Here is a 27,202-nt window from a genome sequence, read left to right as displayed (position 1 = left end):
TTAGCTGGTTGGTTTAGTAATTTACTATTATTTTAGTGATTTTTACTGTTATGCAATTGAATATGGTTGAAATAACATACACTATGTCTTCTTTAGTTGCTGTGGTATTTGCTTGCGCATATTCCTATATGAATAATGTCTGATATGCCACTTCTGAAGTAAGGTAGTTTAAATTAAGATCAATTTTATGCCAATGCAGCTATTTTCTTCCTTTATTGTAAGGAAATAATGAAAATAGGGAGAACAGTGAGATTATTGGAGACAGAGTACATGATCAGAATATGGAACTGATAAGGAAGGAAATTAGCTGTGTTCTTTGCCAAAGAATGATCCCAAAATTTTCCATAATTGATTCAGTAAAAACATAAAAAAATTAACTCCTGAATATGAGTCCTGCATGCGAAGTATGAAAAGAGTTAGTCTCTTGCATTATGAAGTGTTGTAAGCAATAATAAAGAAAAACCCTTTCTCAAATGATTTGATTGGTAAGTGAAGACTCTCACATGACAAACAGAGAGGCATACATATGAGTATAAGGTTTTGTTGATCAGTGAAAAGTAAGGATGGAAGGATTCAAATTTCCCAGGCACCTTACATCGTATCTTATTGACTCTGGAATAAAATACAATCTTTAATAAGAAAGTCAAATATATATACTTTGAAATTGAGTGGAAAAATAAATCCTGATCAATATGGTGTGGCAAGTAGGACACTGGATTTATACTTGTGAGGAATGGGTTTCGAATTTCCATCTACCCAAGCTAATTTAGGGTTTCTGCTGTTTTCCTAAGTTAGGTGGTTTGGGTGCTATGAAAATTTCTTAAATAACTCCAAGGCTAATTTACTTCCATACCCTTGTTCCATTTGAGCTATTGCTCCTTTTATAATGATGTCACTGTTAACAAGAAGCTAACTGCAACCCAAACTTCATCAAAAAGATAAAATGGAGGTAATCGGTAAATGCAACATACATGAAAAAGACTGCACTGCAACCAAGGCCTCTGTTTCGGGACATGAAATTTAAGAATAATAACTGAATGATTTGACAAAATGGCAAAGAAAAGGTCACATTGTAACTTACAGTTATGGAGGCAATCTTCTTTCTTTCATGTATGATTGCTTGAAATAGTATGAATTTTCTCGAGAATACTGACACAAATGTGAATAGTGACGACATGATCATCTGAAAATTGATTTGATAATCGATATATACATTGTAAATTCTGATGAGAAGTACTTTATAAAAGAACACATTTCTATGTCAATGCCATGTGCCAACAAGAAATGAGATTCCAGCTACATTCATAAAAATGCAACAGCACAAAAAAATGAATAATGAAAAGGAGAAAAGTAAGAAATTAACACATAGCCTGTGAATGGTAAAAAATGTGCATCATAGAGCAAATTGAAATGTGAGCTAGTCCCCTCCGAACTCAGTTATGAAGTTACCTGCTAAAGGACGGTCAACACTGCTAACTGATGCCACCAGAGGCAAGTTGCATCTTATTCTGTCAGTATGTAGATGCTCTCTTTTCACAACTCACAGACCTGTGAAATTTTGATTGTCTGCAGACACAAAAAACAGTAACAGTAATAATAACTATATCCACAAAATGAACATTAACTAATAATAACCATTGTTATTACTGTTAATATTATTATCATTACTGTTGTTACATGCACTATAGCAACCTGAGAGCTTAGCATGCATACAACACTGATAGAAATACCGTTGTAAAAAGAACACTGAGTGTAAACATGCTCACTGGGAAATAGATCACAGGCAGACTGTAATTAGCTACACAGAAAGAAAATGGTGATCAAGAGGGTATAAGTAAGATGAAGTGGAGGTAAGTTAGGAAAGGAAAAGTATAGAAAGAAGAAAATGATGTAGGTGCAAAGAAATGGTAAGAGAAAATGAGCAAAACTACTACTGTGTCGGATAGATATAAAAGCATTGGCGCTTATAAGTTTTATAATGAAAGGTCATCAGCCAGGAACAAGGAAGTCAATATTCAATAGTTATTTTCAGAAAAGTAATGTAAAAGTCTTATTGGAGACTGTATGTTACCAACTAAAATTAAGAAAAAAAATCGTTTCCAGTGGTAAACACCACTAACTTGTGATTAGCAATTGCACAGGCCAGTTTTCATATACTTCAGAATGTATCCTACAACAAGGCACAGTAGACAGTATCATTTATGCACACTCATTGTAAAATTCTTGTAAGCTGTAATATTTTTGTAGGCAATGTGACAAATCATGCAAATGCCTCTCACTAGGTGCATGTCTTGGTGGTCACATAGTAGAACTAACATTGTGTAGATTGGACACATGCGAATAAAACAAACATGATAAAAGATGGAAACAAGTGAAATGTGATTATTGCTGGTTCCTTTCTCCCTTTACGGTGCTCTTTATCTTGCTAGCGCTGGATCGAGATTAGTGTGGTCATCCTCCAGTTTTGAGGAGAACCAACCATAACCACATATAGGATATTATTATGATGGAGTCATATTCCCAACGACATTTTAAAGCTGCTGCCAGCCCCCAGCTCTGAGTCTATCTTATAATGACTTCCCAGGCCATTTTTATTTTGACCACCTTGTATAATTACTATCAGTGACTATCATCCTGTTAAATAAAAGCAGAAAAAAGAGTTATTACATAAATCAAGGCATTCTTAAAACTATCAGCCATATCATATTACACAAAAGTGTTTCATCCATCACACTGCACAACTCACAGATATATATTGATTATCAAGGACTATCTGCTGCAGAAAGTCATTATCCTAAAAAAGAATTTATAAATGGTGTGCAACTATGAGTCATTTACTCTTAATGCCTTTTGTGCCTCAGTAAGTTGAATATGTTAGCAGAAGATGGGACCAGTTGCCACAAAAAGTAAACCAAATTTGTAAACAATTAATTGTCATCTGTGATTAAAATGTTGGTCACAACTTGTGGTACGATCACTGTTTAGGTAAACACAGTATATTCCTAATTTTTTCTGTGCATCAACTAAACCAGTGGGATCCTTTTCTTTGGTATAATGCATTTTCAGATTTTTATCATTCTAGTATTAGATAATAAAGAACTGAAAATATAAATGAAAATGTACTTGCCTTTGGCTGGAAACAGGCTTCAAGACCTGTTTTGGAACATTTATATGTTTAGATAGAAATGTATTTTGTTTATGAGTATGTTGTAGTAAGAGATTATGAGTATTACTTAAGATGATTAATCTTGCCATTATACAGTGTTGAAATGAAGTCTGATATCATTGGCTTTCCTTTTTACAATAGAAACAGCAAGAGATGAATAAAAACAAGGAAATCATAGTATTGGATCATAAACGCTCAAATGCAATAAATATAGGAATGACAAAGCTTCCTCCCCCAAGATCTATACGAACTGCCATTATGAAGATGGATGCCACAATCATGAACAGGGAAGGAATAGAGGTGAGAAATAATTACTTTTATATTAACACAATAACTAACATCATTTCTTATACGCATATTTTATGATTTCTACCTGCAATTATTGTAAATATGGTACGGAAAGTTGTGGCAGAATGTAAATAATTTTGGAGTAAAGGAAACCGCTCATCAAATAATGGAATTGTTGAGTCATTGACAGGCATACATAAAAGAATAATACTTAACTAACTTTCCTTGTACAGCTGGCACAATATAGCTGTACAGATACACATATTTGTGGGACGAGGGGGTGGGGGATTATATTTTTGTGTACTCTAGCTCAAAAAAGGATTTTTCCAAAAGCTATCAAAGTTCCTTTTTTATGTTGATAACTCAATACTTCTACTATTTGATGATATGTTTGTAAAATTGTTAAGTCAGTACAGTCCCCAGTTATGGATGAAGATGATGATCATGATTATTCATTATAAAGTATGCTATGTTTCTAAAGATGATGAGTTTATTGTTTGGAAGTGTGGTGTTTTTAATATTTTAGTTTGAACACCCTTGTCCTGCTTAAAAAAAAATGTTAAAATGTGTGTGAAATCTTATGGGACTTAACTGCTAAGGTCATCAGTCCCTAAGCTTACACACTACTTAACCTAAATTATCGTAAGGACAAACACACACACCCATGCCCAAGGGAGGACTCGAACCTCCTCTGGGAGCAGCCGCACAGTCCATGACTGCAGCACCTTAGACCGCTCGGCTAATCCTGCGCGGCTTGTCCTGCTTAATATTGTCTTTCAAATGTCTGGCTTTGACTGCTTGGACTCAAAAGGCAAAATATTTTCCAATGCAAGTTACAAGTTCCTATTTAGGGTATGTAGACATGCTGCTAATTGTGATTTTTTCTCAACTTTCTTCTCATATTAAAACATTTAGCTTTTCACATAACTGTAGCATTTATCAGACATCTGCAATGCATCACTGGCATCTAATTTCAGTGTTTCACCTTTCACTTGTCTGTTAGTGGAAATCATTGTGTTGCACTGTTGTAGTATGAACTTCTTCAGTGTTGTACCACAGCTGCTTGACAAGGTCTAGGAATCCATATCTTTCATCTCACTATTCTCTGAAGCTTGTCCCAATTTTGATAGCAATTATGCTGTGCTACTGTAGTAATTATTGTGCTTTTGCTGTATAAGCAACTCATTTAGTGTTTTCCGAAGTTCATACACTGATGATGAAATGCATTTTGTAACCTGACATCTTCTACTAGATAGATCTCTCAGATTTGACTGCCTTCATATTTAGGGGGTGGAAAAAAATATGGAAACACTGTGAGAAATGCACGCTTGAACATAAACTCAGATGATAGCCAACCCTGCAGGTTGCATTGTTGCATTTTCCCTTGAACAGCACCTGTGCAGTGTTCTGTGTTGGTGCTCATATGGCAGGTGCTTCCATAACCAAGGTATCCAAAGTGTTTATGTTTCAAGATACATGGCATCGAAGATTTATACTGCAGCAGAAGAATTGTCCGGAATTTACTTTAAGAAACTTAATTATATGACAGTCCAAGTTTATATTTTTGTAGTTTTTTTTCTTTTTTATGGTATGTTCAGTAAATTTCTGGTCAGTAAGTTGCTTTCTCTTCAGTAAATTAAGTAAGTGTAATCCATGAACAAAAACTCTTAGTGGTCAAAGTGATGATTGTTTCTATTACTAAAGCATTTATTAAGATATCCAGGAATCTGATCGTTCTAAAGATGCGATCAAAGTAACTAGTTTGGTACCATAGGCCATTTAAATTCTGGGAAGGCTTTGGACTAAGTTCTAGAAATTGAAGGCAGTATTCTGTTACTTTTTTAAAGTATAGTCTGTGATTGTTTCCAAGTTCATACAAAAATTCATATGGCATGCAACCAGTGATCTAGCCATCTCAGAAATGTTAAAGTGTGTTGGCTCTTGTCTCGGCTTGAAGCAGGCCAGTCCTGAAAATCAATTTGATTTCAAACCATGCTGCAGCCTATGCCAGAAGTCCATAACTTTTTATTATTGTTACTAAGGAAGGAGCTACAAAGAAAGGCCCCATATTATTAAACACAGAATGTTATCAAAACTAGAAGATTGTTAGAGAACCATAATAAGTACTGTGCTTAACTATGGCTGGAAAAAATCTTTCAAATAAGCAAGTAGTGTTGATGTTACAAGAATCTGATTATGTAGATAACATCTGTAGTTTGACATTAGACAAGGCAGGCTACTCTTACTTTATGTATTATTAATTTTACAGGATACCAAAAAACGAATCAATATTGTTCACAGCAAGTGTTTATTTCGCAAATGAACACTAAACTTAGTATCACATTTATCAGTCACTGAAATGCAGGACTAGATTATATACAAATTTATGAACTAACACTGCCTACTTACCACAAACTATGGTTTCATGTACGTTTGTAGTGCTATAAATTTATAACATCTACTTTTCTTATAATCTTTTGATTATAAAATAACTGATCTCAGCTCACCAAAAATACAAAACACTCTTTTACAAAGATCAACACTTACGACTGACCAGCATATATATAACTGACTGAAATATAAAATTATATCAACAATTATTTGCCTGTTATGAATTAAGATTGTTTCACATAAATATTGTGAAAAATGTCAGAGTAATTACATTTATTTTCCAGAAACTTCTTACAATGCTTCCAACAGAAGAAGAATGTACTAAGATCCAAGAGGCACAAATGGCCAATCCTGACTTACCACTTGGCAGTGCAGAACAGTTCTTGCTGACACTTGCATCAATTTCAGAACTTCCTGCAAGATTGAAACTCTGGGCCTTTAAACTAGATTATGAGAACAGTGAAAAGGTATGTACTATATCTGATTACTATGGAAAAACTCTTAATTCAGTACTTACCTCTCATTTTAAATTCTGTTTTTGGTTAAGTCATTTTTGTTTGTTTTGTAAAATGAGTTGAGCATGTGGAACTCCAATACAAAATGATAACGAATGATAGACTACACAGTGGTATGGAGTAGACAACACTACATTTTGTAGGAACTCGACACATACAAGGATACACAACTTAACAAACTCGAGTTATAGAGCGAACTGCTCCCATCAGAGATAATACTGTGAGTTGTTTTCTCTGGCCACTGATACTAACGTTCCCACGAGCCCAGCCCCTTTCCCCACTCCCCCTCCACCAGTAGTGTGGAGCACAGTTTGAAGGTAATGACTGAGGCAGCAGAAGTACTGGCAGGCATGGTCTGATGCAGGATGTACAGATGATAGTCATGGAAATGGGTGGAAGCATGGATGTTGCAGTCCGCGCAGGCGAGTATGCGAGGTGAAGGTGGGGAAGATGTATCCCCTATGTGTGTGCATTGGACGGGTCTGTGAGGAGGTCACTGTCAGGAGTGGGCGGGTGAATAGTGAAAATTGTCAGGCTGCCATCGGCGATTAAATGTGCATTCAGAGTTGCGGGATTGATGTTATCAGGTAAGGTGAGAACTTCACAGAAATGGTGTATCAGGGACTGTATCTACCAGCTCCTTTTCTGTAACCTTGAGGCTAAGATCCTCTGGGCAGAAGCAGCAGACATCTAGCAGCATCTGGGAAGTAGGGGACGCAGTCACTGATGGAGGGACAATGGGAGTAGGAAGGGAAGCCATTGTGGTGGTAGAGTCCTTATTCAGGGGGCTAGCTGATGAGATACCGGATAGGTTTCAGTCAGTTAATGGAGGCTGTGACTAGCTTGCTGTTAAGCAGAATGTCATAGGTGTTTGAGCTGCGGGCCTGAGAAGGGGGCCTGGAAGTTGGTGTGGGTAGTATCATCACGCAGCATGATGTGGTTGTGCATGGCTAGGTCCTTGGAGATGAAAATTTTAGGAAGAATATGGAGGGAGAGAAAGGGGATCATGAAGGTTGGAAATGTGATGCTGGACGCTGCGAAGGTGGAAAGCAACATTGGCATAGGGGAGCAGTTGGAAGAGATGAAACAACTGGGAGGGATAACATCTAACTGTATAAAATCTCAGCTAGTGAGGCATTGAGGTCTTGTTTATGTGCTGTGTGGATACCCAGCAACTCTCACAGGAGTATGTCTGACTGGTCACCCCCATTACAAATAAGAGCCACTTCTCAACAAGCCCATTCTTGAGAGTGGTAGGTGGTAGTTCTGTAACAGGTAATGGCATATAGTTAGTTTGGCAAACAGTGAGGACTTGAATTGCCTACCCTGGTCCATAGTTATGGAGGCAGGGTAGCCAAAATGTGTGAACCAGGTAGACATGAGAGTTCTGACAACTGTTTCAGCAGTGATGTCTTGGATGGGGGTGGCCTCTGCACAGCATATTGCCTGGTCAGCAATGGAGAGAACGTAATGATTGTTGGCGGATGGGAGAATGGGGCCCACCAGGTCCACCTGAATGTGTTGGAAGTGTCCCTTTGGTACCTGGAAGATGCCTAGCAGGGACTGAATGTGCCAGGTGGTTTTACAATGCTGGCCCAGTACACCGACCCTTATCCATAACTTGTGATGTCACTTAATGTGGAGCCAAATGAATTGCTCAATTATAGGGTAAGCAGTAGATCTGACTCTAGGGAGGGCAAGGTTTTGAAACAGGTTGAAAATATATCAGAGACTTCGCAGGTCTCATAGAGATAGGATTTTATGTATGTAGACTGAAGTAGTGAATGAAAATTTGTGACAAGGCCTGGAAACAAAACTGGGTCCCCTGCTTACTAGGCAGGTGTGTTAGCCACTAACAACTTTGGCACAGCAGTTCACACAACTGCATGGATTAACCTGGCATGCCTCTCCTCTTGATCCAAATTCTCACTGCCATCCCAGTCTACTTTAAATTCCTCTTTACACATGAACAGAATTGCTGAGGTTCTCCATATTTCTGGAGTAGCACCGCAGCAACAAATGTAAATGGGGGTCCAGCCTGAAACCCAGTTGCAGGTGCTTATTCAAATGAATGACATCATTTCAAAGACTTCACTGCTCTCCATACAGATATGATTTTATGTACACAGACTGAAGCGATGAGTGGAAATTTGACTTTGGATTGAGGAGGGAGGCATGCCAGTGTATTCCGTGCAGTTGAATGACTTAGTGGGTAATGCACCTGCTTAGTAAGCAAGAAACACAGGTTTTATTCCTGGGCTTGGTACAAATTTTCACTCACCGCTTCAGTCTATACAAAATCATATCTACATGAGAGGAGTAAAGTCTCTGAAATTATGTCATTTCATATATAAAGGGCAATAAAATGAAACCTGATCACTAGTGTAAAATAATGGTAACAATTTTATTAACCCAAAATTTTGTTATACACGGTAAACATACTCAAAAATAGTCACCAAAACTGTAGGCACATTTATCCCATTGTGACACTAGCCGGTTGATTCCATCCTTGAAGAAGCTAGTAGGCTGCTGTTGGATTCAGGCCTGGACCCAGTCACACACTTTGTCATCCATTGCTTATCGATGTCTGCGAATAGCTTGTTTTAGAGGTCCAAACACTTGGAAGTCTCATGGTGAAAGGTCGGGACTGTACGATGGATGTTCCAGCATTTCTCACCGAAACTGCTGCAATGTTGTCTTCAGCGCATTGGTCATGTGTGGGCAGGCATTATCATGCAAGAGGATAATGCCATTGGACAAAATGCCTTGGCATTTTGACTTGATGACTCATCTAGGGTTCTGTAATGTGGCTTGATAATGCTCGGCAATGATGGTGGTTCCCCATTCCAGAAACTGGACATGCAGTGGGCCCTTGTGGTCAGAAAAGGGGGACATCATGACATTACTAGAACTGATGTGCACGGCCTTTGATTTCTTTGGAGGTGGTGAAGTTTCATGTTTCCACTTCTTACTCTGATGCTTGCTTTCCAGTTCAAAAGGGTTACACCATGTTTCGTCACCTGTGACAATACGCAACAGAAAGCCCTATTCCTCCTCATGATAACATTGCAGATGACTCAAAGACAGCACCATTCAAGTTTTGCGCTGATCGGTGGTCAGTTGGCGGGGAACCCACTGCCCACAGATTTTTCTAAAGTTCAAGTGTTGATGTATTACAGTGTGGGCGGTGCCCATGCTAATACCCAGTAACCAATGGATCTTGTCCTTGGTGATTCTGCGGTTGTCAAAGACTAAAGCATTCATTTCCGCAACCATTTCCGGTGTGATAACATGATGAGTCTGTCCAGAAAGCATCGCGTTCCAGGGACTTGTACCCCACAAGGAATCATTTACGCCATTCCACAACACTTGAATGACTCAGACTGTACTCACCATACACAGCCTTCAACCATCAATACATTTCATGGCCTCCAACTCCCTCTGCCGCCAAAAATCAAATCACTACTCATTGTTCCTGCTTACCCGCCTGCATGTTCGGTAATGGATGATAACATATGCGACCACCTTCTCTTTGGCATGAAACCACACTGGTGCTATGCAACATCAGATGGCACACACATCAGTCTCTCTACCAATAGATGGTGCCACCATACCCACAGTTACACGGTGCCACCTTACATGTAAGGAAAAGGTAGACGCACTGATCAGGTTTCATTTGAATGAACCTCATACATAAGTATGTGCACCTGAGTTTCAGGATGGATCGACCATTTACATTTGATGCTAAGGTGCTATTCCAGAACATGGAGTGCCTTGGAAATTCTGTCCATGTGTAAGGTGGAATTTAAAGTAGATGGCAGTGAGAATTTGGATCGAGTGGCCCTGCTGAGCTGTGCGAGTTTGTCGAACTTGATCATGGCTCAGATGGCGCCAATGTGTGACAAGTAGTCAGTGACTACGTTGTCTGTGCCTTTTGCGTGACGGACATCCGTAGAGAATTGTGCGATGTATTCGAGGTGATGGTAATGGTAGAGGCACTCATCCTTGGGTGGGATACAGATGGCATCGACTAGGGGCTGGTGGTCCATGTAAAGTGACAACTGGGCATCCTTCAGTATCTTCTCTGAAATACCTCACAGCTTTGTAAATAGCTAGTAGCTTCCAGTTATTAGCCAACCACCTGTGCTGTGCCTCAGTCAGCTTACAGGAGAAGAAGCACAAGGAATGATTGGAGCCATTGACCTCTTGCTGAAGGATGGCTCCTATTGCTAAATTTCTAGTGTCAGTGGTGCTGGACTGGGTAGCTTCTAGAATCAAGTGGGCCAAGGTGGCTGCCTGAACCAAATCATCTTTGATTGCTTGAAAGGAGCACTGCATGTCTGTAGTCCACGTGAGCTTCCTGTGACCATATGTATTTTTGCCTTTGAGGGCTTGTGTTAAGGGTTCCCGCAGGGCAGCGGTGTGGAACAAATGACAACAACAGAAACTGATTGTCCTGAGAAAACAGTAGAGTTTGTGATAGATGTCAAATGGTGGCTTAGGTAATGAATCGGCTCGGTGTGCTCTGGAGTTGGGCAGATGCTGGAAGCATTAATGATGTGGCCCAAAAACGTGACTTGCACCTGACAGAGTTGACATTTGTCAGTGTTCATCACTACACTATTGGCTTCAAGAGTGCTGAGAACTTGTTCAAGGTGGGCAGAGTGTGAGTCCATGCCTGGCAAAAAAATGAGGATATCGTCCAGAGATGTGTAACAAAAAGAAAATTAGAAATCAAGCTTTCTATAAAGCATTGCCAGTCTTGTGCAGCATTTTTTAGTCCATAAGACATAAAAAGGAACTCAAACAATCCCAAAGGTGTGATTGTGGCAGTCTTGTGAATGCCATCTTTGTATATCAGTATCTGCAGATATGCCTTCTTACAGTCAATTACACTGAACACCATAGCACCAGCAAGATAGTGTTAAGTCTTCAATATTAGTGACTGGATAGTTGTACTTGATTGTGCAGGCATTCAAGGCTTGATAGTCCCCACAGAGTCTGGCCGAGCTGTCCTTCTTAGGGATGAGGTGGACGCTTGAGGCCCGGCTGCTACCTGATGGGCGAATGATGCCAGCTTGTAACAGTTTGTCCACCCCTGCCTTTGCCATGCAGAGGGAGTCACAGGGTTAACATCTGGGGAGCTGACTAACCACCAGGTTGGGTTTAGTGTTAATGTGGTGCACGGTGCTGTTGTTGGTGACAGACAAGATAAAAAGATTGTCTGGAGCAGAGCCACTGGTTGAGAGTTTGTCAGTGTGGATCACATGGAGGTCAGTGTCCTGAACAGCAGAAATGACATGAGATGTCAACTGTGGGCTAGAGCTGGGCTGCACGAGCTAAGTGGTGGTCTGTACAAGTGTGGCACAGTCAGTGAGCTGTGGTAGTTCAGATGCAGTGCGGCAGGCAGAACCGAGTGGAAGTGCTGGCTTGGTCCGGGAGGTGACAGCATCAATTGGAAGCTGCAGATTTGAGCTGGGCTGTCCAAGTGAGGCTGGTGCTTGTGCATGTGTGGTACAGTCCACGAGATGTGGAGGTTCAGTCATGGCATGGCAGGCATCGCTGGGCGCAGGTGCAGGCACAGAATGGATGAGGCCATTCTGTGCAGGCACAGGCATGGATTGGGAAGCGGCATACTACATAGGCATGGATTTGGTGCAGCAGGCATCATCTGGCCTGGGCGCAGGGGTGAGGGAGGTGAGCAGCAGTAGTGCAAGCATGGCGTGGATGACAGCAGGTGGCAAAGGAGCAGCCACAGAACAAGCAGCAGCTGATGTACTGAGCTGGTAGATGGTGAAGTGGGGGCTGATGTGTCAAGCAGCTTGAGGTATTGGGTGACAGGTGCAGGTCCACAAGCTTAGGCAATAAGTGAGGAACAGAGGCACTTGAGGATGGAGCAACCCTCTGCAAGTTCTGCCTCTGTTGTTTGGATGCGACTGTGTGGAATATGTTTTCCTGTTGGAGGAGAGAGAATGTCTTTTGCATGTTCATACGCTGTTGACAGACATGTAGTAAGCAGTCAGCACAGGCCACACAGTGTTGTATGTACTGTTGCTTGGGCATGGCTGAGGGCGGAGGAACGTCAGCCTCATTGTATTGGCATTGGGTTGATGAGGTAGCTGGGGCACGTATACTATCAGCAGTGCAGTCAGGAGGCTTGTAGGTGAGCTCGTGTGCATGCAGTAAGGGCACAAGGTGAAAGGCCCATTGGAAATCAGCACCTAAGGCCAGCTCCATAACATCAGCAATGGTGAACAACCATATGAAGGGTGCAGTGAAGCCGAGGTCTCGAGTCTGTGTCGGGATACTCCTAATAGTGCTAGGAGAGCTGTTAGCAGCCCGTGCTGATCTGCAGTCTGGTGTTAACCAGGAAATGTAACCCACTGATGTGGTCGAGGACATACAGATGGTTGTTCAGAGCGACATCAGAAGCTGGTGGGCATGTGGTGACTTTGCGTTTGTTGAGGTGGCTTATGCTTTGTTCATGGTTTGGGATGCATCTTGCAGGCCATGAGGTGAGTTGGGTAGCTACAAGGCTCATAACAGGGCCTGCGATGTCACCAAAGCGGGTGTGGTACCAACAGAGGTGAGACTGTGAGTGTACGGCTGCTGATATATCGAAGTGACAGCTACAGCTGAGTTTGTTTTGTAAACACAGGGGCGGTGGCCACTGTGACGTCAGCATTGTTTGGAGCTGGGAGCACTCAGTGATTGTCAGTGGCTGCAGGAGCTCGTGCATGTGGCAGTGCAGTGTGCATACCCACACCATTGTTGGGAGCTTTGTTGATGCTGTGCCTGTGTTGGGAAATGGTGAAAATGCAGTCAGCCAGGGACAGATGGATGTCAGGAGACTGGTTACTAGTGGCAAGTAAAGCTGTCTGCATCTGGGATGGGGTCTTGACAATCCAGATTATCCACAGCATCTTGTCGGGCATGATGCACAGGTCTATTTTGCTGTGAAGATGCTGCCACAATTCAGAAGGGTCCCATCCTGTAAATGTTCATTGTAATGTACCTGGCAGAGTTGCTCTTTGTGAGTTTGGGAGAACCATCATAAGAGTGTTGTTTTAGCAGTCCTATGCTTGTCCATAGACAGCAGTGTCAGGATGACATTGTAGATAACCTCAGTGTGAGAGCCAAACTTGCTGAGTAGAGTGATGTACTTTGTGTTGTCTGTGATGATGGTGTTTGAGGTAAACATGCTTTTGACGACTGTGAACCACAGGTTCAGGTTATCCGTATGGACTGGTGGTAGTGTGAGTCCTATTCACTTCAGTAATGTGGTTCAAATATAGCTGCACAGCATGGGGAGAACTGCAGGTAAGCTGTGGCCAGTAATGCAGACGAGTGGATTGGAGGCTGGACAGTTCCCTATGTAGTGCAGGTGAGACAGCATGCATTGGTGGACACATGTCCAGTGCATACTATAATGACACCACAACACGATCAGCATGGATCAGTAGTCCAGATTTTGAAAATGTTGATGGAATGCAGGGGTAGATGTTACGCTGGTAGAGCCTGTAACAAAGTCAATAAGCAGATTGTCAGTTGCATTGCATTCTCGTACACCTGCAATTTGGAAACAGGCTGCAATGTGAGAAGTGTCACTGTCACTTTTAATCACTTGGCCAACATATGGAGTACTGTTCATGTATGTCAATAGCAAGGGGTGCAAGAGTTCAATGAAAATCGAATTTGGCGTAACACAATGGGGGTGCGATGGTCACATTGTCATGATGCAAATTTGCACTATTTTGGCATTCAGTCAAAGTTCGGGGTCACCAATGTGAAACTCTGGTATGTAGTGATAGTGAATGATAGGTGACACAGTGGTACGAAGTACACAACACACTTTATTTTATAGAAACTCAATATATACAAGGATAAATGGCATAACACACTTGAGTCATAGAGTGAACTGCTCCCTTTGACTGTCAGAGGTAAGACTGCAAGTCGTTTTCTCTGGTTAGTGATGCTAACATTCCCACAAGTGAAATCAGTAAGACCGCAAAGAGATTCATACATCATGCTTTCTATTTATCAAACTAGTATTTGAAAGTAATTGCATCTTTCTTACTACTTACATATGCAAACACTGACAAGACAAAAATCTTCATCCTTGTACCTGTTAACGCCATTTTTTAAAAAAGACATTCATGTCATATTTCCATTTTTTGGCATTGTCTTGTCGTATTTACATTTTTTATCTGTAAAGTCCATTTTTTGTGAAAGCTCTTAAAACTAAACAATTGTTACTGTTGCATACTACACGTGTAAACTACCAGCAGATTACTTCATAATAAAGCCTGAATGACTCAGCTATTTACACTGATAGAAGTAATTTTTTCTCTGGTAGTCATTATATAACTTTTGTTCAGTTCTTAGTCAGGTAACAGCTCATTATCAAGTAAGCACAATAGTGATTTATAGCTGACATCATAATGTCATTATCTCGTTAGTCAGACTATGTGACCGAGTGAGGTGGCGCAGTGGCTAGCACACTGGACTCGCATTCGGAGGACAACGGTTCAATCCTAGTCCGGCCATACTGATTTAGGTTTTCTGTGATTTCCCTAAATTGCTCCACGCAAATGCCAGGATGGTTCCTTTGAAAGAGCACGGCCGATTTCCTTCCCCATCCTTCCCTAATCCAAAGAGACCGATGACCTCGATGTTTGGTCTCCTCCCCCAAACAACCCAACCCAACCCCCTCAGACTACGTGATTTGGATTTTCCTCTCCTTTTGGGATACTGTCATTTGACCGATACAGTTTTGAATTGGGTCCATAAGAAGACAAGAAGACGATGAATAAGGAAGTGGAAATGGAGTTAAAGAATCACTTCTGATGAGATAAAAAGTTGGCTCTATTTGCTTGTTTTTGTCTCCAATAATTACAATGTACTACTATATAATGTTAAAGCCTTACAACAAAGTGTTGAAACAGATGGTTTTTACAGCATAAAGTACAGTTTGATTCTCTTTTACTGACGACCTTAGATGTTAAGTCCCATAGTGCTCAGAGCCATTTGAATCATTTTTCTCTTTTACTTCATCTCTACTGCTGTTCCTGACCTGGACAAATGCCATCTGTTTTCAAGACACTTAGTCATTGCAGCAGCTGACACAGTGATGTTGCCTTTACCATGTAGAGAAGTCTTTGGCCTGGTAAAGGATCAGCATCAGATTGGTTTAGTTGCCAGAAAATTGTCAGCTCTATCGCTCTGAGAGTGTGGTTTCCATAACTTACAACATATTAAAATCTGCTGGAAAGGGTGTAGGAAGATTAAAAGAAAACAGAACAGTATTATGTGGTATAAAAAGAAATATGCCTTTCCTTAAGAACTGTACAGCAGAATCTGCCCACCTGACTCATAGCTGTGAAGGAAGTAAAAACAGTCTAATTGTTGTTGTAGCTGGTGGTAGTGATGGTGATCTTCAGTCCTAAGACTGGTTTGATGCAGTTGTTCATGTTAGGCTATTCTGTCCAAGCCTCTTCATCTTTGCATAAATGATGCAAATTACACCCATCTAAACCTGCTTACTGTACTCAAGCCTTGCCTTGATCTCTCTATACAACTTTTAACCCCCACACTTCCTTCCAGTACCAAATTTACAATTCCTTGTCACTTCAGGATGTATCCTATCAATCAGTTCCTTCTTTTAGGGAAGTTGTGGCAAGAAATTAGTTTTCCCACTTCAATTCAGTACCTCTTCACAGCTATTTAAGCTACCAATCTAATTTTCAACATATTTTCATATATTATGATCTAACAATTGTTGACATGGGTGTTGAATCTGTATATTACATTCAGCTGTATCCATTATTGTAAATTTTATAGAAAGTCATGATTTTACAATATTGTTTCAACAATAACTTGTTCCATTTCATAACAACCCTGATGTTGGGATCAATGGAACTCAAAATAAAATAAAATAAAATGTACTTTGTCAATACAATTAACCTACTTTATTAATATTTTTGGTGTGGCATTTTACACAAATAAATTATAATAAATATTACACTCGTATTGGGCATGTGAAACAGTTCTTGTAATGAGTAAAATTGATTTTCTGAAAAGAAAATGTGCAACTTTTCCTCAACTAATTTAACATGCGTATATTAATTGTAATTTGAGAATTTTTTGTGCCTTTGATTTCTATACAAATTTGAGTGTCATTAGTTTTTATTAATCTGTTTAGTGGTAAAACAAAGAATGTGCTGTTTCTGGTGTTATGTTCATGTTGTTGATTTGTTACAATTTTTTTCAGTAGTTCAGCAAGAATATAGTTAACATTGTCAAAATATATAAATTAATTGCTCTTCAGATCTTACATTTTATGAACAAATATGTGTTGTGTTACGTACCCTTGCACTTACTCTGAATGCGTTCTTCTTATATGCTTTTGCTGTTTCCCTATAATACTAACCCATAGCGTAACAGAGATTGAAAAAAATGTGAAATATTCTGTCATTACATATTCTAAAATTACATAGAACATCAATGTTCAGTAAATATATTGCTGTGGATATCAAAACTGTTATGTGTTCAGCATGATATTTCCAAGTTAGATAGTTGTCAAGCATTAATCTTAACAAGTTTACAATATTATAAGAAGGGAAGTTGCTACTTACCATATACAACAGACAGGCACAACAAAAAGACTGTCACAATTAAAGCTTTTGGCCATTAAGGTCTTTGTCAACAATAGACACACATATCTGCACTCATACACTCACACAAACACAACTCACACACACAACTGCAGTCTCATGCAACTGAAACCACACTGCCAGTGTGGTTTTGTCTTTACGTCACTATTTTCTGGTAAGTCATTTACCTGGGGTCCTAACTTTGGTCCATGAAGCATTCCATATTGAACAAATAGTGGGTTTGATAGATGACCTTGAGAACTCACAACCAGCTTTCTCTTATAAAAATATGATTTGAATAGCATTAAACTTTCATCACAAATTTTGTGGTACTCCAATTTACTGACCAAAACAGAATGTTCAGACAGTCAAAATTAATTTATGATGTGAATGTAAAATGACTTGTTCCATATCATTGCAACTTATTATGCAAAATGATCTATGGACTGTGGAACTAACTAACTTAGTCTTGTTTACATCACAGAAGAAAATGTGTCTTTAAACATTGTCTTCAAGTGCTGATAAAATGTCTGTTACCAAGAGTTCTGTGGGTGATAATGTTGACCTTTCCTTCCTGCAACCAAACTGTGAAGAGCTTGATATCTTATTCAGTTCTAAGTAGTCAAATGTTTGCTGATACATGATGCTTTCAAAGACTTTGTATAGCATTCAAATTAATGAAAATGGTCTATAGTTAAGCAGGTCTTTGCTACCTTTCTTAAATGATTGGGGTCTACTTGGATGTTTTAGGGGCTCAGAAGAGATACCTTTTACAATACATAAATTTGTAAATCATGTTCATGAATACAAAATCAAATAGGAGTAATGTAGAAAAAGGTCTAAAAAAGAATAAGGAAACAGGAATGCAGTTAAGCTACTGTTAACAGCATAGTGAATGCTTTATCATAGACAAGACAGACATGAAGCCAACATGCAGCACAGCAGTACGGGTTTATATGCCAACCAGCTCTGCAGATAATGAAGAGTTTGAAAGAATGTATGCTGAGATAAAAGAAATTATTCAGGTAGTTAATGGAGATGAAAATTTAATTCCTTTGTGGGACTGGACTTTAATAATAAGAAAAGGAAGAGAAGGAAAAGTGGTCGGAGAATATGGACTGGGGGGTAGGGAATAAAAGAAGACCTGCCTGGTAGAATTGTGCACGGTGTATAATTTAATCTTTGCTAACTCTTGGTTTAAGACTAATGTAAGAAGGATGTGAAAAGACCTGGAGACACTGGAAGATTTAAGATACATTGTATAATGGTAAGGCAGTGATTTCAAAACCAATTGAACTGTAAGACAGTTCCAGTGGCAGATATAGACTCTGACCATAATTCACTGGCTGTGGACTGCAGATTAAAACTGAAGAAATTGCAAAAATGTAAGAAATTAGGGGGATAGGACCTGGATAAATTGAGAGAATGTGAGGTTATTGTCAGTTACAGAGGGTGTTTTAAGCAATGATTGACTGAAACAGGGGAAAGGAGTGGAAAGAGATGGAATAGTGAGGGCTGCAAAGGAGAAAATAGGTAAAAAAGACAGAGTCTAGTTCAAATCTGAATTTAATTAATGAAAGAGAAAATATAAAAAGGCAGAAAATGAGGCACATAATAGGAAATTCAGACGTGTAAATTAACAGAAAGTGCAAATAGCTAAGCAGGAATTGCTAGAGGACAAATGGAAGGCTATATAAGCATGTGTAACAAGGAGCGTAGATACCACCTATAGGGATATCAAAAGTTTCCTTTGGAGAGTAAAGAAGCAGCTGTATGCATGTCAAGAAATCAGATGACAAGCCATTCTTAAGCTAAGAAGGTAAAACAGTAAGCTGGGAGGAGTTTATAAAAGGACTGTACAAGCGAAACAAACTTGAAGGCAATGTTGAAGTAGGGGAAGAGGAACTAGTTGAAAGTGACAGTGTCACATAATAACACAGATACCACAGCTACTGCACTGTCTTCTGTGGAACTTGCATTCTGTGTGGAATTTTGATGAGAATTTTCTGACAAGGAGATGAAACTGATTTGGAAACATAATCACAAGTGCCAGTGCAATATGTTGCCAATGCTCTTAAAATCACAACCGCAAATGCATGAGACTCAGTAAGTAATAAGTATATTATTAACATTAATGGGGCTAGCTACAAATGACAGCTGAACTACAGTAGATGGCTATAGCTCAAGTTGCAAATTACAATATCCACACTGTTCAGTGTGCATGACTGCAGAAGTTCAGCAGTCAACAGTTATGTCACTCTGAGTTAGGTAAGCCCATCCACAACAGCAAGATCATACCACATTGGATGGGAAAGTCAGTTTTTAATTTTCCTGAGGCAAAAACCACATAAAGAACAAAAGGTTTCAATTTTTAATTATTCTGGAGCCAAAAGCCACATAAACAGCAAAATTACATCAGTTTTTCATCATGGTCCTGGGGCCAAGCAAGAACTGTGTATAAAGCAGACTAACATTGGTTTCTAATTGTTGTGATACTGGCACAAGACATTTTCAATTTGCTGTCTGCCATTTTCTGCCACAAGTTGAAATTGAGAAACAGCATGCTCCACAATAAACTGGAGTGTCTTGGGGGTCATGTTCAGAATGTGATGTGCAATGTGTCGTTCTTTTTACCTACATTCATAAATGGAACACTGAGCAGAACTTCTTTCAGTTAACTCCCAGCCAGAAGTCACAAGGGTTAAGATCAGGTGATCTGGACTGTCAGGCTGTAGGGAAACAACAGCTGATAATTCTAGCCTTTCTGAAATGCCTCTGCAGCAGCCACCACTTCACTGGCTGTGCAATGTGTGGAGGAGTGCCATCTTGCATAAAAATGATCTTACCCACACATCCATGCTGTTGAAGGGTTGTAATGATTTTGGCACAAAAAAACTCTCATTATGTTTACCAGTACCAGTACAGGTGACAGGACCTGCAGAACTCATCTCTTTGAAAAAAATATGGCCCTACAATAAATGATGCTGTCAGTCCATACCAGATGGTTGCCTTTTCAGAGTAAATTGGTGCTGGTTGATGTCAATGCAGATTTTCTGTTGCTCATATTCTGCAGTTCTGCATACTGACATGTCCTTGCTGATGGCAATGGGCTTCGTTTGTCCACAGAATGGTGATTCATTGTCCAGTTCCATGTGAGCAAGAAATTCTATAGTGAACATTTGTTTTGTTGGCTGGTCAGCAGGAAGCAACTCCTGAACATGGGTGATTTTGAACGGATAGCGTTGCAGGGTATTTCATAGGATTTTATGCACTGTGCTCACAGGCATGTCCAACATTGGGGCAATTTCCCGTGCACTGCATGTTTGCACACTGCTGCGTGACCTCTCCTGTGGTGCTGATGTTACATCCTTGACGGACGTTGATCAGCTCCTTTCTTCCCTCTGCCACATTGCACTTCAAAAGAACCTGTCTTTTCAAATTTTGTAACCATTTTCTCCTGATCCTTAGCAGATATCGCACCAGTGCTTGTTGAGTGCCCAGAATGTCTGCAGGGCTACTGATGTGCAGTCACCATTCTTGTAAAGGAGCTATATCAGCAGCGCATGATTCTTCATGGAGACTGTGATGTGTGGCATCTTGGACACAAATTGAGAAATAGCTGTGTGCCGTGCATCTGTTGATGTGCATGCATATTTCGACACTGACAGCGCTATCTATTGTCAACTTTTTTCCCATGATGTTTCCCCCTGTGTCAATAATATTCTGTTCAAATTTGATATTCTGAGAAGTGCTTTTCTTTGTAAGCACTTTGAATCTGGAAATTTAATTTTGGGCACTTTGTACTAATCCTGTGTGCCAGACAAATCATCCACCAAAAAGCAGTCTAATTTCTGCATTTATGATTATGATAAGATTTGATAGTATTTTTATTGTAAGAAAAGTTGGAAATTAGTATTACAAAATAAGACATTTGAATAATGCAGTGTGGAAACAGCGGGAGTAAATAAAGTAAGAGCCTTGACTAGTGTGTGTCGATGCTGAAATGTAATGATTAAAAATAGTAATAATGGTGTGCGTCAATTCTGATGATGTAATAATAATAAATGAACTTTATAGCAGTTATGAATGAAATGAAAGAACATTTAAAGATTTGTACCAAATAATTTTCAGTGGATATAGTTAAAATATTAATTGTAAATGACTCTTTTGTGATCAAATGCATGTTAGCCACAGATAAAATGTTGACCAGAGTAGTTGGTCACATGATTCACGCTGAACTGAGAGCATAAAGAGAGTTTTTCAAGGTCTTTTGCTGGTGGACACTGGTCTGGTAAGATTATTTAGGTGATAAAGTTCCACACATGTATGTACATCAAGTAACGGATTTTCAAGAGTCAATGATTTGACATTTAAGCTGAGAGCTAGAGACTGAGTGTTTTATTCAGTGATGTTAGATTTGTGTATACTGCCTGCAAACTGCTCTACATCGACTGCTAGACATGTAATCAATTTAATTGTTCTTAGTATGACTATCTTGAATAGATTTTATATGTTTCTTGATATCATAAGATCATAATTATTTCATTTTATATCTCTGCATCGATATATCCTGTGTTTAGCCAGCACTCAAAATAATCTGATCAGTTGTGAATAAATTGAGATTTGTCAGAATTGTCTTGATTTCAGCTATTTAAATGTATCAATTCCTGTATTTTGTGTCTTTATTTTAATCACTGACTGAATTTTATAGGCCACTTGCTTAAAACTGAAATGTGTTCACGAGGGTATAAATGCAGTGGTGGACAGTGGCTCCCCTCAGTACATGAGCCATATACTAAATATCAAAGTATTAAATAATTCTGGAAGGTTTTGTAAACTAATTTGAGATATGAAGTACCTCTTAAAAATAATCCCAGCCTGTTGGTTACTCTGAGCTAGCGTATTAGTTTTCCCATGTTGTATTTTGTAAGACTAAGGTCTGATCTGAGAAAATTAACCCATTCGCCTTGGAAGAACACATAGCATGAGGACAGTTACCAAAAACATTATCAGAGTGTGCTTTTAGTCTTGTAGGTTCTGCATTCACATTATGGAAATTATGCTGTCTTAACATGTTCAACAACTTTTTTACACAAGGTTTCTAAATATGGGGTATCACTCAACGTAACTCATAGTCAATAAGAGTCAATTGTATGAGTTTAGATTGTTAGAAAAAATGGACTCAGACTGAACTACACTCGATTATGTCACCATGAACTAGAATCATGCTGAGTTCCATTGTAGATCAGAGTCCATGTTAAACAATAGGTCCCTATGTCTGTGTGTCTGTTCAAAGGTGTGAGGAAGCTAAGGGTACACCACCTCCAAAAGGATCATGCACGGTACATCACTTTGATGGTCAAACCAACCTTTGTGTTAATGACAGCTGTACGGGACCAGACAGTGCATATGTGTACTCTTTGTGCCCACAGCTTCTGTAGTGTTGAATAACAATGACTAACAAACTAGTGAAACCTTCAGCAGCAAATAGAAAACTACCAAAATCCATGACCAGAAATCTATAATATGTACATTTGCATCAAGTTTAACATACAGCTGAAAGCCTTACATGATAACACAGTTGTCTACACTTTACATTTGTGTTTGCAGTCATATAGGCCACTCCATTCTAATATCCAGTGCCAGATGGCCATGAAATATCAGCTGCTGAATGATGTTTTTTGTACAATATTGATATAAAGATAATTATGAGAGCACTAAGTCTTGAAACCAAATTTCCTGAATATACCACATGCTGCTTTCCTAGTGTTCTCAGCCACTTTGGTGAGCAGTGTTCAATATTCAGAATATTAAGCAGTGAAAATTATATTGTTTCATTTCATTTATTTTATGGATATCCTGACTATCTGTGTTCCTCGACTTTGGAGAAATTTTTTGAGGAAGTTTGACTAGCATCTTCCACCTATTTCCTTCTGTCTTAATGACACAAAAACTACAACAATAAATACTGTGTACCTATAAAGTACAATTATATTTGTGATGAAAGCCTGATAATTGTGTCATTAGCTCACTTAGTGGTGTAGCCAACAATGTCTTATGCTAATTCTAATGAACACTGAATCTCATTCAGCTGAGACAGTTTGAGTCTTATATATTATAGCGAAATTGGGAACTGTATTCATTTTTCGAAGTAAGACCAGAGTTGATCTCCAGTAAGCAATGATTATACAGTTGGCCCCAAGAGAATCAAACTAGTCTAGGACTAGCTGCCCTATGACTACTTCTGATACCATAATTGTTCATTGAATTATGCCAAAGTAATATTGCTTATCATTCTGGATGCCATCTGAATCCAGTTCATTCTTTATGCAACATTGTGACTACCTCCTATCTCAAAGTGACCTTTGGATCCAGCTCATTTCAATACTTTCTCCAGATTTTCTGGGAAATACTGATTCCTACTTACTTCCTTGGTATGTCAGATAACTTTTGTCATCATTGATCAGCAATTAAAGATCACTAAAAGTGTTGCTACTTTAATGGTTGGTGGTGGCAACTGGTTCCTGCTACCCTTTCCTGTACAATGGGAGCTGAGCTTTGTTCTCGTCTCCCACAGCACTCTGGCTGCATTCTTGCTGTCTTTGTGTCAATTCACCTCACTAGCAGAAGATCTCATTCAGGCAAACTGCGAGGTATCGTTCTTCAATTCCACCAATACGTCAAACAGCACTAATGCTACAATGTTTGTTTATGAAACAAACCCTGATGAAATTAGGAACATAATAAAATTGTTACCCAATAAAATCTCTAGTGGCTATGATGAAGTACCTGACCTCATATTAAAGGTGTGTGCTCCCCATATAGTAAAGCCATTATCAACCATCTACAACCAATCATTAAAAACTGGCATTTTTCCAGATGCTCTCAAAGTAGCTAAAGTCTCACCATTACTAAAGAAAGGTTCCCCTGATTTAGTATCCAATTATAGACCATTATCCATATTAAGCATCTTTTCAAAAATCCTGGAAAAACTTTTTTATGACAGGCTTATAAATTTCATAAAAAACCACGCACCAATCAGCATTCAACAACATGGTTTTAGTAAATCTTTATCCACCCAGACAGCAATTTTTGAACTGTTGGACCACATACTGAAATCAATTGACCAACATAATATAGCTGCAGGTATCTTCTTAGATCTCTCTAAAGCCTTTGACGTACTAGATCATAAAATACTGCTTGCTAAATTGGAAAGAAGAGGAATAAGAGGTGTGGCTCACAACTGGCTATGCTCTTACCTACAAAACCACAGACAGAAGGTATCACTTCAATACGATATTAATGTACAGAATAAAATAAATAGCACAGTTTTCCTCTTAGAGGAAAGAACAATAAGATATGGTGTTCCCCAGGGTTCTGTTCTAGGGCCATTACTTTTCCTCATTTACATAGATGATCTTGTTGAACGTATGAGCCCACAAAAAACTACTCTGTTTGCTGATGATACAAGCATAGTGTTGACTGGATGTAGCCCTGAATCCCTTCAGACAATATCTGATAACTCTACGAAAAAACTTTCTGAGTGATTTAACAAAAATGGCCTAATTGTTAATAGTGGGAAAACTGTATGTATCAACTTCCATCTAATTCCCACATCCAATCAAAAAACTATCCAAGTAAAGTTAAATAATGATAAAATTGAAAATGTAAATGCAACAAAATTTTTGGGTCTATGGGTCCAACAAAATTTAAAATCGGACACACATATAAACAACTTATCAAAGAAACTCTCATCATTGTGCTATGGACTAAGAATATTAAAATCTACTACAAGTAAATCCACACTAATGCAAGCATACCATGCGCAGTTCCACTCATTGCTCCGCTATGGAATCAACTTATGGGGAAATTCAACTCACAGCACAAATATATTTTAAACTACAAAAAAGAGCACTGAGGATAATCTGTGGCCTCAAAAAGCTGGAATCCTGTAAATGTCAATTTATAAAACTTAATGTTCTAAGCATCCCATCCCTATTCATTCAAGAAATAATCCTATTCACCAGGGAATACCTCTCAAGAACAGGCAAATTAATCCAAAACAATGATATACGCGCTCATTATACCAGAGGGCAATCTAATAACCATCAAATTTTTTCAAGGACATCATCATATCAAAAATATATAACTCATCTGGGTGTCGTATTACACAATAAAATTCCAGAACAAATAAAAACTGCTCCAGATCCAATATTTAAAAATAAACTAAAGGCATTTCTGACAAAGCACTGTTTCTATTCAGTACAAGAATTCCTGGAAATGAAAAATTATAAAGTCCTTTGTAAAATACTGTGATTAGAGTAAAACATTCTGTAGGCAAAATAATAACCTAATTTCTACTATACACAACTATGTTTCAGTTTCACTTCCCAAAATTTTTTAACTCGCTTTTTGAATGTACAAGTACACATTCTATTAGTATTAAAACTTAATTGTCTGTGAAATCTCAATGTTAATTTCATGTTTAATGTAGTTTTTAAATGACATTGTCCTTCTGTTGTGTTTCCAGTTGACATTTTCACTGTTCTGTAATCTCAGTGATTATTTGTGTAAATTTAAAGTAGCACTACATTGCCTACATGTTTCTTAGTTCCCCATGTAAATTGTTTGTATTCTCTGTATGTGAAGTTACTATATTCATCAATGAACAATTGTGTGTACATTTTTTAAATGGCAGTCCATTGCCTATTTTTTTTCTCCAAACTACATATTTGTTAAGAAAAATGACTTGTCCTATATCGTGTGTACTTTGTACAATATGTGATCCACAGGATAAATAAATAAATAGAAATACAAATACAAATACAGACCAAAGTGACGTTCTGCCAGGCAGCATGTAGAAACTTACACTGGCCAGGGATGCCTGTGGCAGTTAGTCTTCAGGTCTGGTAAAAAATTGACAGAAGTAAGGGAAGGGACCTCTACAGCAGTAACTTGCAGACTGTATGTAAACAGAAATTCTAGTTTCAACCTTCTTTCTAAGGTGCTGAATGATTTCTAAAAAGGTGGTTTGGATGGTGGTGGTGGTGGTGAGGGGAGGGGGGAGGGGGGGGGGGGGGGGAGAAAGAGTCATCCGGAGAATATAGAATCATATATACAATAAGTGTGACAGGGTATTTGTCTGAATTACAGTAGTTTCAAGAGCTGAAGAAATTACTTCTGAGATAATAGGAAAGAGATTACTTAGATTTTAGATTTCAGGAAAGACGTGAGTGAAGATTGACATTCGAACAGAACATAATTAGGAAGTGAAGGAGCAATAATTTCATATGTTTCACATAGCAATACATGCTTGGAATTGAAAACTATTTTCCCCAATGTAGCTTTATATGTTGTAGCTACAGTAACAATAGATTATTGTGTCATTGGAACATAGTGTTTGTATTTGTTTAATAGAGACTGATGTTTTTCAAACATGTATGTGTTATTTGCCTGTGTAACTAAATTCCAGATCATTTTGTTTTATTGAAATATTTCATCACCCATCTTTGAAATATTGCTGTCTATTGTAATTCCTTGCAATAAAGTCATAAATTGATTTCAATTTCTTAACCTACAGGAAGTAGCAGAACCTCTCATGGATCTTAAGCAAGGAATGGAGACCCTTAAATCCAACAAAACATTCCGTGGTATTCTTAGTACCTTGCTTTCAATTGGTATTTTTCTAAATGGAAGTGAGGTAAGATGAACACACTGAGAAATGTATATAATATGCATTCTTTAATAAACTGTTTTGAATGGAAGTTTAAAATCTTGACTGAGATCTGAATACTACTTAAAAATTGACATAGATAATAGGGCCAGAGGATGAAATGTTTGAGGTTCAGACTTTATTTATATTGTATCTTTTGAGTGTAGGCTTAAAGCTAAGGAACAATTCACCCATTTTTTTAAATTATTCTAAGTGGTGTCACAACATAAAAAAGAGTTTTTTATTGGGTTAATTATTGGGAACTTGTATTTTATTGTATATTGTTATTTTGATTACTAGAAATCATCATGGTGTGAAACATATTATTTCTGCTCTGAGTAGTGCAGCAGCATCAGCTGTAAATGTAGTCAAGAGCTCATGCTAATAGTCTTCCGTGGTTAGCATCTTGTAAAAATGCAATTTTTTCTGAATTATTGTATTATTTTGAAAAACTTCTATTTCTCTTTCCAAATTAACC

General features: G+C 38.6%; 1 protein-coding gene across 6 annotated transcripts in view; it reads left to right on the top strand.

Moving 5' to 3' along the window:
• LOC124613025 (FH1/FH2 domain-containing protein 3) overlaps positions 1-27,202 on the top strand; it is a 647,968-nt gene that overhangs the window by 574,067 nt on the left and 46,699 nt on the right. For 5 of the 6 annotated variants that reach the window (XR_006979594.1, XM_047141585.1, XM_047141584.1 and 2 more), the window contains 3 exons: positions 3,306-3,466; positions 6,130-6,312; positions 26,593-26,712. Coding sequence is in view for 5 of the 6 variants with exons in the window: in XM_047141585.1 (XP_046997541.1) it covers positions 3,306-3,466; positions 6,130-6,312; positions 26,593-26,712 (464 nt within the window). In the remaining variant the exon portion in view is untranslated. The remainder of the gene's footprint in view (positions 1-3,305; positions 3,467-6,129; positions 6,313-26,592; positions 26,713-27,202) is intronic. The other variant, XM_047141582.1, reaches the window with a different exon arrangement.

Source organism: Schistocerca americana, chromosome 4 (assembly GCF_021461395.2).
Source record: "Schistocerca americana isolate TAMUIC-IGC-003095 chromosome 4, iqSchAmer2.1, whole genome shotgun sequence".
Classification (NCBI taxonomy): Eukaryota; Metazoa; Arthropoda; class Insecta; order Orthoptera; family Acrididae; genus Schistocerca; species Schistocerca americana.
Note: the sequence above shows the minus strand (reverse complement) of the source record. Positions and strands in the feature narration are given on the sequence as shown.